General features: G+C 37.1%; 1 protein-coding gene across 2 annotated transcripts in view; it reads right to left on the bottom strand.

Moving 5' to 3' along the window:
- The window catches only part of clstn2a (calsyntenin 2a), a 363,118-nt gene that overhangs the window by 168,975 nt on the left and 178,437 nt on the right, over nucleotides 1-15,706 (bottom strand). For both annotated transcript variants that reach the window (XM_055203135.2, XM_055203134.2), the window contains one exon: nucleotides 7,928-8,050. In XM_055203135.2, the coding sequence (XP_055059110.2) occupies nucleotides 7,928-7,994 (67 nt within the window). In that variant the 5' untranslated portion in view covers nucleotides 7,995-8,050. The remainder of the gene's footprint in view (nucleotides 1-7,927; nucleotides 8,051-15,706) is intronic.

Genomic DNA, 15,706 nt, shown 5'->3' with positions numbered 1-15,706 from the left:
AAATGTTCAAGCATCTAACTATGTGCAAATATTTATACGCTTTATACAATTTATATGCTTCATTCCCATCTGATGTGAACGCACAGTAACTGTGCCGCCGGCGAGAGCGTCAAAGTGGGCAGCAGTCATTCATTTTCAATGAGAGCCGGCGTCGAGCTCTGGTGATCAGCGGCACGGCGCGTCATGTACAGTGTAAGCGTTGAGGAGAGTTGAAATCAGCTCAACTTAACAGTCCCTCCAGAAAAACGTGATTATGCGATCACATAACCACCGCATAATCAGTCAAAGTCCGCATATTTATGCGGGGGACGCATTTTTTCAAATACGCCGCACTTTTGCAGCATATTGCAGATTTTTGAGCGCAAAATATGCATGGCTCGCATGATTACAAAATCCCCCTGCATAATACATAATCCCTCTGCAAACACAATCCCTCTGCAAAGTTTTCGCAATTTTTGCAAGTTCCCGCAATTTTTGCAAGTTCCCGCAAATTTCATTGCATAAAAATCCTGCATATTTTATCATATTTTTTAAGAAAACGTGCCGCAAGACCAATGATTTTTGCCCCCCCCCCCCCCCCCCGCATTCTGGAAGGACAGACTTAATGGTAATGATCTATGACGTGGTTCGGCGGCAACCAATCGGAAGGTGGAAACGTTCAGCGGCAACCAATCAGAAGGCAGAAACCTCCACTTCAGAGGATTCCAGACAATGCATTCGAGTGTCAGAGAGTCCACTACACTTTTTCTATAGCGTCGTTGGCAGGGCAGCCAGAACTTTTTTTGATGCTCTCGGCAGTGCCGAGAGAACACACAGTAAGAGTATCATATTGTAAGTAAAACAGTCGGGCATGAACCTCGCCAATCACTGAAAGAAATCCAAATGAGAAAAAAAAAACAAAACAGATTGTTTATTCATATTACACGAGTAAATGAAGGACTCAGAATCCAAAAATCACATGTCTAAATAATTCCTGGACTCATCTATGGCAAATATTTAATCAACCAAATTTTGGGTGCCAGTCATTTGCTGTGTGCCAGTGAGTTATTAGGGTAAAATATTCGGGATAAATGTGCCAGAATTTAAAAAAGTCACAGAACACAAATCCAATCAGTACAAAAACAAATTAGAGCTATAAAAAACATTAGATGAATTACCCGTGCTTTGGTGTGCCCAGTTTTGGGGGAAGTTATTTAATCACCTCACAAGGTTGTTTCTATGAATTCCATTTAGCTGAATTGCTTTGAAATGTTTCACTGTTTTCAAAGCTGCCGATTTAAATCCTACATAATCCACCTTAATAAGCATTCTTAAAGTCTCTATATCATAGATTAATTAACATGAAGCACATGCACAAACTATAATTGCATTTAGCATTCAAAGCCCACACCAAGAAACTAATCATGTTTCATTGTTATTTAAGTTTTTCTGATGAATGTGTGTTAAATTTTAGGTCAGGAGCAAGTAAATTTAGTATGTTTTATAGAATTCAATTTATCTCTTTTGCATGTTTTATTTGCTTTACATTGCTGTGCTTATACGTGCTTCTTGCATCCATTGTGATATAGGGTTAATGTTTAAAGCCCTATAAAATCACATACATGCCCTTATTCAAATGAACGCCAAGACCATGTCAAAAATAGACTGAGATGAAAATATATGCGCAAGTTTTTGCATCAAGCACAACACCCTTATTTTAAATAACACCCTGTCACACCTTGAAACAGAATTGTGGCCAGCACATAATCAACACTCTCTTTATTCAGTAAAGTAACATGATCAAAATACTGCCAAGATATTTTTACAGTGGTTTGCTCTTAACATAGTTTTCTTCCCTTACTCAGAGTCATTACATATATGCAACGTTTTATCCAATGCATTACAATGTGCTATACATTTTATCATTATGTATGTTAACTGGGACACAAACTCATACTCTACTAACAGCTACAGGAACTGTCAAAGAATCAAAGTTATAGTGTAACAATTTATAGCATAATTTATTAGTATATACTGTAAAACTAGACTGAATTTTAGTCAAAATCTTTAACAACTATAAAACATAAAACCCCTCATTCAACCCTCAGGCTCTGTGTCTATAAAAAGAACACAATACATTACAACTGCGAAGTATCTGAATTGCAGGCGTTGTGATTCCCTATTATCCCACTTGTGTGGTTTCTCAATTCATCCGTAGTTTCTCCGGACTGGGCATTGTTGGCTAATCCGGTGCAAGGAAGCCCAAGTTTAGTGGAACAATAAGGCATTGTACATCATCGTAGTCAAGAGATTAATGGGAAAAGGGCTGATGACGTCACGGCTCTGATAAAGAATTAGCCAACTAAGCTTTTCTGCGTTCATCTTCCGACTCCGACTCATCCTTCACGCTAATTTGATTGAGAATGCCTCATGCATACTACAAGACCTACGTTATCTTCTCTACAGGGGAAAACTCTTGTTCCCAGAAACAACAATTCATCTTCGGGTTGCCTATCTCAGCATATATCATCGACTTGAGGCTTGTCATTTCACATCAAAGCGAGCAAGATGGTAACATGGTAGACAGGGAAGAAAAATAAAAGTGAAAAAAAAGGACTTAAAGGGAAAGGGCTTAACAATCCCAGGCCGTGTTTTCACACCCCAATTAATTCGATGCCAGAAGGACGCCCACATCCTTTGTCTAAACAGACGAATACAGGATTGATGACAGAGCCGTAAGTGTATAACTCAAAGTCTGCATGGTCTGACGCGGAAGACGAGAGTGGGACAGAGAAGGACCGAGGTGAATAAGAACAGGAGCGGGGGGAATTGTGGATGAGAATGACGGATTGAGATACAAGGCCTGTTTTTCTGAGTCTCCCTGGCAGCAATCTTACATGTGTAACCATTGGCTTCTAGTGAAAAGGCAGAGAAATATTACCTGTCACCTAAACGGAGCCCAACACTCTCATTTCCCAGCAACACTTTAACAGCTGCCATCCGCCATTAATACGTCATTGATAAATCAAACAGAGAGGCGACGGACGAGGGTTCACATTTTCAAAGATGTAAAATGATGAATGAGAGCTTAGATCTGTCAGCATCGACTTTCATTCAATGTTTGTGTGTAAAAAAATCTCTGTTAAATGTGCATCACTACTAAAAATGTACATTTACGCATTTGGCAGACACTTTAATCCAAAAACGAATTACAGTGTAATACATTTTATCAGTTTGTGTATTCCGTGGGAATTAAACCCATGACCTTTGGGTTTGCTCTACCAAATGAGGTAAACGACAACAATAACCAGAACATTCTTGGTCAATCAGCTTAAGTTGACCAAAATGGAGCAATTTAAGCATGGATTTGAAGTTATGCTGCAATATCAGCAAACACTGATCACTATAAACCAGGCGCAACCTGATTTGGCCAAATGGTTAAAGTCCTCAGGGCAACATATTGGGCCCTATTTTAACGATCTAAGCGCATTGTCTAAAGCGCACAGTCTAAACAGGTGTGTCCGATGCCACTTTTGCTAATTTAACAACAGGAAAAATGGTTTGTGCGCCAAGCGCACGGCCTAAAAGGGTTGTTCTTATTCTTGTAATGAGTAATGGATGTGTTTTTGGCATAATGTGCAATAAACCAATGAGAGTCTTATCTCTCATCCCCTTTAAAAGCCAGTTGTGCTGGCGCCATGCCGATTACCTATTTAGAAATGGTGGAATTTTTAAACTTAAAAAAAAAAAACTAAGCGGACAAGAAGACCACCAGTTTAAGATTGATCTAAAAAAAATTGCGTTGTTTTCATTTGTATTAAATGTTTTATTTTTTGGTATTAAAACCTTTAAAAGTCGTTTTCTTTCAGTCATGGAAGTAAAAATAGCAGGCTTTTAATTGCTGTAAATGGATGGATAGCCTACATGATCAGTGTTATCTCAAAAAATAATTTACAAATATGCAAGAAAAGGTTTGTACTCTAAAAATACTTTATTTGTAACGAACAAGAGATAAAGAATTTACAAACGTGTGGAGAGCCTTCAGCACTCAGACTTAAAAATGTTTCTCATCTCATCATATCCACAGGTACAAAGTCATCATATACAATAAATCTGCAGGGTAGCATTTAAAAAAAAAATGCAATATTTGCATTTGTTTAAAGCAAAGCATTTATTTCCTTACCAGGCTACAGGTGAAACTGCTCTTAACGCCTTCTAACGTCCCATAATTGATCCTCATTTATGTCCAAGAGACTCAATAATAATCTTTTAAATTTTAATCCTTTGTTTTTTCATATTTTAAAAAGTTTATGTGCTGCTGCGCAACCATGTGATAAGCAATCGCGCATTGTCGTCCCGTTTATAGGCGCATATTACTAACGCGCTCATTAAAGCAACACTAAAGAGTTTTTGCTCTTTGCTCCCCCTACAGGTTAGAAGCGTAATAGGCTTTATGCCCTGCTGCACTACTTCCTGAACTTCAGCCAGCTCCTTGTTTCCTGTCTGCCATTATTGGACAAAACTGATGAATCCAGGTGTGTCTGATTATTGTTGTTGTGACTACTGAGGTCAGGCACACCTGGATTAATCAGTTTGTCCAATAATGGCAGACAGGAAACAAGGAGCTGGCTGAAGTTCAGGAAGTCGTGCAGCTGGGCATAAAGCCTATTGTCCATTACCACTGTCATAAATACTGCAGCATAGCTGGCTCTGATTGGATTGTAGGTCTGACGTAAAGCAAGTTTTTGTAGTTTTCACTCGAACTACAGGACCTCGACCCGACGGTTGGAAACATCTTTAGTGCGGTTTTGGCCGATAGAGGGCTGCAAAGCGAATGTGAAAGTGCCTTTCACCCTGTTTCAAGTGGATGAACGACTGAAACTTTTTTGGAAACGTTATTTTAAGGTAAAAAACTCTTTGGTGTTACTTTAACCTGATAAGGAACACTGTGCCGTACACAGTACACCCCCTCCCTTGCACCTGAGGCTGCATTACGTCATTGTAACTTTGAAGCATTAAATCCTCAAAATATACGGTCATGTGGCACATCGTTGTAAAGCTTAGACTTTCGGGATTCCATTAAGCGCACACACAAAGCATAATATGATTTTTAGCAGTCATAAAACTGTAATCTAGTTGTTAGTTACCTGAACCGGGCGGCGCCGATTTAGGATATTTACTTACCTTCAAAATCTTTCCTTTATCCGCTTCGGTGAAATTGTCCAAAACAGATTGTTCCTAAATCCCCAAAAGTCCAAGGAAATGGAATATCCAAGCCTTTTAATCCAAAACGATTTGTTCATCTCACAATCTTGACGTTTTTGACCGAATTACGATATAAATAGTGTATACAATTAGTCCACTAACAGACATTCGTTCGAATCTCACTTTCATTCATGATTTATAATGAATATATTGGGATGTCCCGTTTATTGTGCAACGTCTGAGGAACAAATACGCCCCCTTGTGGAATTTCAGCCATTCCATAAGGGGCTACATAACAAAAACAGCATTGCGCCATTTACTTTAGACCAGATTTTTGTTGGTCAATGGCATAGTCTACTTTAGTTGCCTCAAAATAGCAACGTGCCAACAATGCGCCTGAACACACCTCGTTTACAGACCAGAACAAAAGTCAAAACAAAATGGGCGCAAATGCATTTGCTATGTAAACAACGTGGCGCTAAACGTGAAAATTATAATTGTGCGGGTTGAAACTAGCAAAAGACACTTGCTTATGATAGAGCCCTAAGTGTTGATCCATGGACAACCTTTTGGCAAATAATCCTAAACTCACCCCAAACCCCACCTTAACCATAACTGAACCCTAAAATGATAAGTAAAACCAATGATTTAAAAGCAGCTAATCCTGGCTGTAAGCTTAAACTTAACGGTGTACTTATTTCTGAAATCTGGTTGGTTGATTGAAATGTTGTCCCAGGGTCAACATAATGTTGCCCTGAGGACATTAACCACTTGGCAAAATCAGGAGAGCCATAAAGCAGCATTAGCCATCATGGAAATTCATGCAAGGCTGAGCTGGTCCTTCCAGCAGGGATCACCTTTAAAGTTTGCCATTACAACAACGAACACACACACAAAACAAAACATACCGCAAGCATAATCAGTCATCACCCCGTAGTCTGCAATGCTGTAAAGAAAAGGGCCTTGTTGTCAGGTAGAAGACTCCCCGAGGAATAAACAACAAATCTTTATCAGCCACACTGTACACAGCACGTCTAGCGTGAGATGGGAAAAATAAATATATAAAAACCAGAAAAGGCACCAACCGGCTTTTTTCAAAGCTGTCAGAAGGGAGATTAATTCTAGCCATTGTCGTTTAATGAGCTACGGAGAGTTACCTGTCTCAACGCTTCCACACTTTCCTTTTTCTGTAACAAAATCGCTTTATTTAATTACTTTGCGCCTGTCAGCCCCAACCACCGCCTGCTACCACATCTGAACAACCTGAACTTGAAAACCAATCGGAATCCATCTTACATAACCAGAGCTTCGGTGTCAGACAGATGATTGACGCCTGCTTCTCAAAAGCCTCAGGCCTCACAGCACGCGACTCATTCTCCAAGGCCGACGGTTTATTGAACGTTTGGCCTTGGTGAGAGCGTGACAAGATCGGCTCACACGAGGACTGAGTGTCACCATAACAATAGAGAACGGACAGAAAACAGTCCAAAATAACAGGCAGGTCAGGCAGATCTATCTCTGGGTAATTCTCACGAAACCATTGAAACACCACGGCACTAATGATTTTAGCTTTAAAATGTGTAATATAGTAACATTAAAAAGCATCAGAATTAACACAATACTGTGTTCTACCTTGCACAATGTGTGATTTCAACATAAGAATTTATAATTGGAAATTTTATCTCATTTTCTGCTGAAATTCTCATTACCGCAATGTGTCCGGCTGTGTTTGAACATGCGTTATGTTGTAATTTAATCAAATCAACACAAAAATATTAAGAAAAAAAATAAATGGATGTTTTGCTAGACTACTTTACTGTAGATGACAGAAAAAATATTTACTGAATATTCATGTATAATAATAATGAAGAAAAATTAGGGAAATGATGTGTCCATGCCTGATGTTCTCATCCTCCACAACACTTTTTGATAACAGTTTAAGCACACATACAGAATTTTAATAAAGTTTGATTTTGAGTGACCAAGCACATGGACCAGTTACTTCAAGATGGCTACCAGGTAAGATCATTTTTTACAGTTAATTTGAAATATTGTCTTGTCAGAATGCTTACACGACATTTTGATTATCATTACCGCAACAGATGCTTATTAAATGTTAATTTAATTAATAGAAGCATAACACTTTGATTTTAAATGCATGTGCAGAATCTCCAAATTATGTTCTTTCAGGTTTGTCATGTCATTTTGAAAATATGTCAGTGTTGATGTTTTGTGACTGTTGCGGTAATGAGATTTTTAAAATTATGTTACAAAAAGTGTTAAATGATAAGTAAAAGTTTTTAAATTAATGTTCCCATTTACCCCAGACTTTGTTTTTCAATGTCTGGTGGGAAAAAAAGTAAATTTAAGCAATTTTTACATTTTCATGCTTGACATTTTTAAAACCAAGTTTTCGTGAGAATCACCCCTCTGTAATAGTGGGAAAAACATTGACTACATGTCTATGAGCAATTTGCAGCGACACACATACAATCTCACGCTTACATGCACAAAGACGGTCTGTTACTGTAAAATGGTGTTATGGGAATAATCCTGGAATAGACTTTATACATTGGCTCCAGAAGGTATACAGACATGCAAGTCATTCTTAAAAATGTGTGATTGTATTATCCCAAGCTGTCCTAATATGAAACCATAATATGTAACAGATATGCATACATTTGTTTTATACATAAAAAACAACAAAATTGTTAAGAATTATGTCATAAAGGAGTTACTGTACCTGCATAGGGGACCGGGGCATCTTTGTCCAAAGCTACCAGAGGAGGGTCCAGCAGGACTGTGTCCATATTCTCTGTAATCACACCATGGTAGGACGTCTCGATCCATGGCTTGTGTTTATTCACTGCAATGTAGAAAAAATAAAAAATAAATTGGTAAGAAAACATTGACACCCTCATAATTTAAAAACTGTCAAATTTGTGTCTTCCACAAAACTAATCTAAAAATGGACCAGCATGCACTTCTGCAGAAATGTACCAGGGATCGAAGCATCAAATAAAAGACATCTTAAAATAATTTATGCATGCAAAGAACGGCTAGAAATGTGGGTCGATACAAGTCAAACAGACATGGGCTATTTCCCCAACGGCCACATCTTTCTATCCCATATGACGTATCCAAGGCAACATCCTGATTTATCTGCTCCTGTTCTTTTGTTTCCATGCTTTCCGTGCCAGCTGTACATCTAAAGATATTAATGCATTGTGTTAATCGACATACGTGCAATCTTCTAACCAGTGATAGGAAACATGACTACAGGGGTCTCTATGCACCAAACAGCTTGCACCTTTGTGGTTTTTACAGACTGCTGCCTCATCAAACCCAAACTACCATCATGTTCAATTAGAAACATGACTTTTAAAGTTAATTTCTTGTTCAGTTTTTTAATCTTGCAAACACTTTTGAGGAGAGTATTTTATTATTTAGCGCTCTGTGATCATTTTCTAGGCAATTTTCTTTTGATGTGATTTAGTTCAGTTTATTTCAGATTTAGAGTAATAAGGCAAACTGCCATGCATCATATCAGTAGTACAAGAACATCTTTACTGTTACTGAGCCAAATTTAGGAACAAAAAGGAACGCTTTTATCCAAATTATGAGTATTATCAGCATGCGTTTACACGCTGCTCTACTTATTAAGCTACAGGAACCCCATAAAAATTACAGGTGAGTTCTTTTGACTTGAGGTAACAAGCCTGACTCTTTAACCATTAGGCCACAACTGCCCCATACTTGTAAGCCAAAACTGGGTTTGTATTGTTGTTTATATGTACAGTATATGTTCATATGTTTTTGGGTCAAAAAAGTTATTAATTTGTGTCCGTATGGTTCAATTAAATCTAAAAGGGTTAAAATTTCAAAATAAATTTGCAGATTCTTTGCATACATTCTCTTTTTTGAGGACCAAGTTTATTTAATTTTGAAAGAAAATTATTTGGGAGATAATTGCAAAAATGTCAATGTGGTGTAACCGGTCTGTGTCAATTGGTGTAACTAGGATTTTCATATAAATATATTCATAAAAAATGTGGAATAAAATATAATCGTCTAGTTTAGAGTAATATGATTTTTTTACATACATTTTTACATCATTTGTCAAAGATTATTTAGACAACAGAGCTGTTTTCAGCATATGTCTGAAAAAATATTACAAAAATGTATTAAAATTTAGTAATAACTAATTAATTTTAAAATGTTTTTTATGATTACACTTTCATCAAGGTGGATAAAATATTTAATATTTCTTGTTTATTATTTTGATATCATGTTCTGTTTCCAGTCTTTTATTTTGAAATCTTGCCATGTCTCACTTCACTTTGTACTTCCTGTCTGTTCACTATAAATCTGGTTCATTAAGTTAAATTCCCTGCAAAGTATTGTATGTTTTTCAGCTGCATTACCGAGCGTTTTCATAGTTTTGTCTTGTTCCTGTTTCTGTGCCTGTTCCTGTCTGTTTTGTATTCCTGTCTTGTTTTGGATATTCTGGATTTTAACCTGTGCCTGTTTTTTGGATTACGATATTGGATTACCCTTGTTGGATTTGTTTGCCTGCCCTTTTGGGGATTTTTCAATAAAACCTTCTTGCACATGGATTCTCATCTCTCTCGCTTTGTGTAAAGCAGCCCACGTTACAAATTTCAAAATACATTTGCAGATTACTTGCATACATTCTTTTTTTTTTTGAGGCCCAAGTCTAAAATTTCTGATTTTATTTCATTTTGAAAGAATATTTGGTGGATAATTGCAAAAGTGTAATGTGGTGTAACTGGTCTGTTTCAATTGGTGTAACTAGTATTTTTTTAATGAAAATATAAACATGTGGAATAAAATATTATCATCTTGTTTAGTGTAATATGATTTTTCACATACATTTTTACATCATTTTTCAAAGATTATTTAGAAAACAGAGCTATTTTCAGCATATGTCAGGTATTACGAAAACGCATTAAAATTTACATTTAGAAATAATTAATAAAATTATATTTTAAAATGTTTTTTATGATTACGCATACATGCCATCGAGGTGGATAAAATATTTAATATTTCTCATTCTTTGGCGCAATTGACGGTTACACCATTTGACATTTTCAGGTCCATTCAGTCTTAACTTTCATAAAAATGGTGCAAATGTAATTTTTTATTGAATAGATTTTTTTTAAAGATTTCAGAATTTCTCATCTTCCCAAACCGTTTTTATCACTGACCCTTTTGTCAAAATGTATCACTAAACACCACTGCTGAGTATTTTCTAAAATTAGAGAAAGTCTTATGATTGGTTACATGTTTGTGAAGTTGGAAACCAAGATGGCTTTAAACCGTGGGAATATCAACACAGCTGAATTCATGGATCAGTAGTTAGAGTCTGTGCTGCTCACACATGCAGGGTGAATGCTGTAACCTAAAAGATTAGTGCTGCAAATGCGCAGTTCACGTATGAATTGCGTGAAACCGAACTTAGCAGTTAACTCTTTCGTTGCCATTGACGAGATATCTCGTCAATCAAGAGAAAACGCTTCCCCGCCAATGACGAGTATTTCCGTCTTTTCGCAATACCGCTATTATTCACCAAGTGGCGCCCTTCGGCAACTTTTTAAACCCAGAAGTATTGCCTTATGGCAAGCGGCCGCATGTCCGTGTCTGTTTTAAAGATCGCTCTGAATGGGATCTCTATGAAAAGTCCGTCACAAAAATGGAATTATCTCTGCTTTTTGCTCAAAATGTGGTGTTTTTGCAGAAACCTACCCATATTCAAAAGCTGATTACAAAAGAACTGGTAGGATGAAACGTTTTTTTTTTTTGTTTGTTTGAAAGCAGAGGGTCTGTTCTTTCATATCTTGATATATTGTATGTTTATATATTTAAAGAAGAACATTTTCTGGAAGGCATTAAACTTTTGTGAAAATCGTGAAAAACGCTGGCGCTGGCTGGCAACAAAAACGCGGGGGACGAAAGAGTTAAGTGGCAGAAACTGACGAATGTAGCATCTATTTTGAAATATACCTATAGTCCGAGGTGCAAAAGGGGGATACTAATTTGCATATTCATATCTATGGTTCAAGCTGTGCGATTGAGTAGAGACAGGGACTAATTTGCATATTCATAGGTCCGTGTATACTAAATGAGGCAAGGGTGTAGAGTTACATTCAAGCTGGTTTAAAGACAGGGTGCAAGATTTTTGAGAAACGCTTTGGAAAAGGGAGTCGGGCAGGGTATCAAAACACAATTGTAGACAATCAGCAGTAAGCAGCATATCTACTAATCGAGATCGTTGCCTGGGTTGCATGTGTGGGGCGGGTCTATCAAAAAAAGGTCCAGATTCTATTGGGGTAGAGGCGTGTTTCTTTAGGTGATTTCAAATGTCAACATTGGCTTTCAGAGATTGTGCACCCTGCCTTTAAAGGATAAAGAAGATACTGTGACAGGTTAAACTTTTACATATTATGATGCTCAAAGATGAGTTTTAACTGTAAATGTCTTGACTACAGGGAGACTTTAACATATTGTTACAAAAAGTTTGCAACATGTTAACATTGCTTGTCTAATATTCTATTAAAATCATTTACAGCTACATCTCAGACAAACAACACAAATGAAGGTGATGGGAAAATATGTGATAAAAACAATGTCGCTTATTTGATTTCCCTACTGTATAATCATAAAATCTCTCCTGGCACGAGTATTAATAAAGTTTTAGATGAATCTATTCAGTAGCCCCCCATGTGGTTCAGTTCAACATCGAGCAAAGCAATTAATGCAGGACTGAAATAAAGTATTTCACAATTGCGAAGGACAGTCCACCCAGCAAAGCATCATGGGAAAAAAGCATGAAAGCTTAGAGTGAACTCACAACTCAAAAGTGATCCAAGGCAAAGGACCGATTGTCCAGTTCAGATGACCGAGCGATTAACCCAGCTGGCAATCCTGCTTTCAAAAAGTACTTTTCTCTTTCTGACTCTCGATTTAACCCTGGTGCTGGTACACACACACATACACACCTTTCTTTTCAAACTTTTCCACTTTTGAAAATCACAAATGCTTAGAAACATCATTGCCCCTATATCGTAACTTGTTTTTTCCCAGTTGAAAGCAGCTATATTTGAGCAGACACTAGATGAATGGCAGGGCTGTATCTTGCTGTGTAGCGCATCCAAAGAAAAGCAGCATATGCTCTAGAAGGGTAAATGTGTGTGCGTGTCACTGATGTATGGATCAAGGAGGACAAAACACACTGCCGCAGTGGCAGAACATGTCTGATATCATCAATTCTTCCGGAAACAAATAGAGATAAATAACAAATGCCGATGAGAATCAAATTGCACCTCTATAAACTTTATTAAAAGCAAAGCACGGTTCATTAGATCAATATTTCAAGTGTTTTATACACAGGGCGTCTGGAAAAAAATATGCGTGGCTGTCATCGCGTGCACAAAATAAAGTAAATAACTGTAATTTGGATAAGGTATTTTCTATTAAGATAATACATCTTTGGTGCATCCAGTCACTGCAAATTCACATCTCCCTCTCTCTTTCTCACTCTCTCGCTCTCTCTAATAAGGTTAGTGGTGTCACTAAGAGCAATATGCCTCCTCTGTAATCCCTGAGCTACAGTACATTACTGATACGACGTCTGCAACCATTATACAGCATTAGAGAGCTCTGATGGAAGCTAATTCAATGTGGGTTTTTCTTTTCTAGCTGCTCCCCTGCTCATACACACCCAACAAAACAACACATAATGGCAGATGCGTACCAAAAATTTCACACCCCTAATGTTATTAAAAATACATCTCGTTGGAATTACATTTAAAAAAGTCAGACTTTTACAGTACAGTGTTGGCAAAGCTACTAAGCTGCCAACTAACCTTATGAAATATACAGCACACATTACTTAAAAGTAACTAATTGAAGTTAATTAAAGAGTCATTTTAAATCATACCAGTAACAGATTGCATTTAGCTTTCTGTCAAAACAGAGTAAAATTAGGGGGAAAACTGATATCAAACTAAATCCCATTGGAACTTGCACTTAATAGAGTAAATAGATAGTAAATGCCTCAAACTTAGACAAAGTTGCTTTTGATTGCACCATAACAATGTAACCAGGCATTTTAAATGAAAGTGACACTGTTATATTCGTCTTTGCACTCGTATGGTTATTAAACATCTTCTGAGGTGAAGCAATGGGTTTTTGTAAGTTGCGTAAGAGCTTTTAAGCCTTTTGCCTGACCTCAATTCTGTCATGAACGAGTGTATGGCCGTAGTTTAAAAATTTTGTTATATACAAAAACTCAACACTGCGCCTCGGAAGACATTTATTAACTGTATGGATTCGTTTTTGATGGATGGATGAGCTTTTTGGAGCTTTAAAGGGACACTTCACTTTTTTTGAAAAAAAAAGCAAATTTTCCAGCTCCCCTAGAGTTAAACATTTGATTTTTACCATTTTGTAATCCATTCAGCTGATCTCTGGGTCTGGCGCTACCACTTTTAGCAAAGCTTAGCATAATCCATTGAATCTGATTAGACCATTAGCATTGTGCTAAAAAATAACCAAAGAGTTTCGATATTTTTCCTATTTAAAACTCGACTCTTCTGTAGTAACATGGTGTACTAAGACCGACAGAAAATTAAAAGTTGCGATTTTCTAGGCCAATATGGCTAGGAACTATACTCCCATTTGCGTAATAATCAAAGATTTTGCTGCCGTACCACCCCTTGGTAACTTTCAATAGCAGGGGACTATTTTTGGGCGCTGCGTAATATCATTGCGCCTGCTGCAGCCATGCAACAGCAGCAAATTCCAAAACAGTAAAAATCAATTGTTGAACACTTTTAAAAAAGTGAAGTGTCCCTTTAAAAATGGGACACTATCCAAAACCACTATAAAGCTGAAAAGTATATTATTTAATAAAACTCCAACCACAGGTGCCGATCCCACCCACCGAAATGACCGAGCACCCACGGAAAAACCCCATATATGCTCAATTAATTTTTAATCAAAAACACTTTAAATTCACCTCTCTGATTGGTGGATCTCGCGAGTTGTAATATCTAGATTGCGTTGATGAATAAGCTGAATAAGGTTATTATTTAATAAAACTCCAACAATAGGTGCCGATCCCATGGATGGCACCCACCGAGATGGCAGAGCACCCACGGAAAAACCCCATATGTGCTCAACTCATTTTTAATCAAAAACGCTTTTAATTCACCTCTCTGATTGGTGGATCTCACAAGTTGTAATTTCTACATTGTGTTGATGAATAAGCTGAATAAGGTTGCCTCACATTTTGGTCAAAAACGCACGCTTTACTCCTTCGCTCCAAAGCGCTTGGGCACACCCTTAGAGTTTGCCATTGCTAAGCAACCTACAGTAAGCGCCTATGACTCCAACTGTGTTTAACAGAAAGAAGAAAGTCTGGAGGGGCTTGAGGGCGAATAAAACATGAGCTATTTTCATTTTTGGGTGAACTATTCATTTACAATCCCCCCCAAAAACACATTATGCTATTTGGATACACTTACGAAAATGAACCATGATTTAACTATTAACCATGTTTTTTTTAAATCATGGTAGTAAAACCATGATAAATTTTTGTAAGGGTGTAACAGAACTGCTAAAATGAGTCAGACTTCCTAACACCGTATAAGAGGCCACAATAGAGTACAGTGTAGGAGAGTGCACCTGGTAAATATTTTTTTAATAAGTGTGCAGCTCTTTTTACAAAACAGCTTATTACTGGAGATTCTACATTTAGAAAACCGCTGAAGTACGGTCATTCTACTTTTAGTTTATTGCTAGGGGTGTGCAAGATATATCATTTGCAATAATATCGTTGTTGTTGTTTTAAAGATGTGCAAAATTATATTATTGAGTATATCACTTGCTTTTCAAAAACAGCCTTCAGTGCCCACAAATTCATTTTTCATGCGCTTTCAGAGCATGATGTAGAAGCGCATTTGATTGTGGCATGAAAAAAATCAACATCATATTAATTTTAAGTACTCAATCACACTCTTCGCAATTTCTGTGTCGCGAGCGGAGGACATGCACGGGTCATGCCAAGGACGCGTGTGAGGGAACAGGCAGTTACTTGAGAAGATATTTGGTGTTTTCTGACGAATACAGTCAGTTCAAAATAATATTTTCAAATGGACTATAAGATCACCAATATGAACTATGAATAATGAATTATTATAAACATAACAGGGTGAAATGTCTGAAAAGGGATCGTTATCGGCAAAATCATAAGTAGGCTATTATCCAGATATGATTTTTTTGCCAATATCACATACCCCTATTTATTGCCCCTATACTGGCTATAAAGACTTTAGATCATGTATTAGGAAGTTGAATTACTTGTAATGTAAGAATATGGCAGAGAATATTAACTACAATCAGTATAAAATGCATTTTCTAATTATGAACACTATCATAACTATAAAAACATCAATTGTAAGGATTTTCTTAAGGCTTATTCCTCATCTATTGTTTATTG

Source organism: Misgurnus anguillicaudatus, chromosome 2 (genome assembly GCF_027580225.2).
Source record: "Misgurnus anguillicaudatus chromosome 2, ASM2758022v2, whole genome shotgun sequence".
Taxonomy (NCBI): domain Eukaryota; kingdom Metazoa; phylum Chordata; class Actinopteri; order Cypriniformes; family Cobitidae; genus Misgurnus; species Misgurnus anguillicaudatus.
This window is presented reverse-complemented; position numbering and strand designations above follow the sequence as displayed.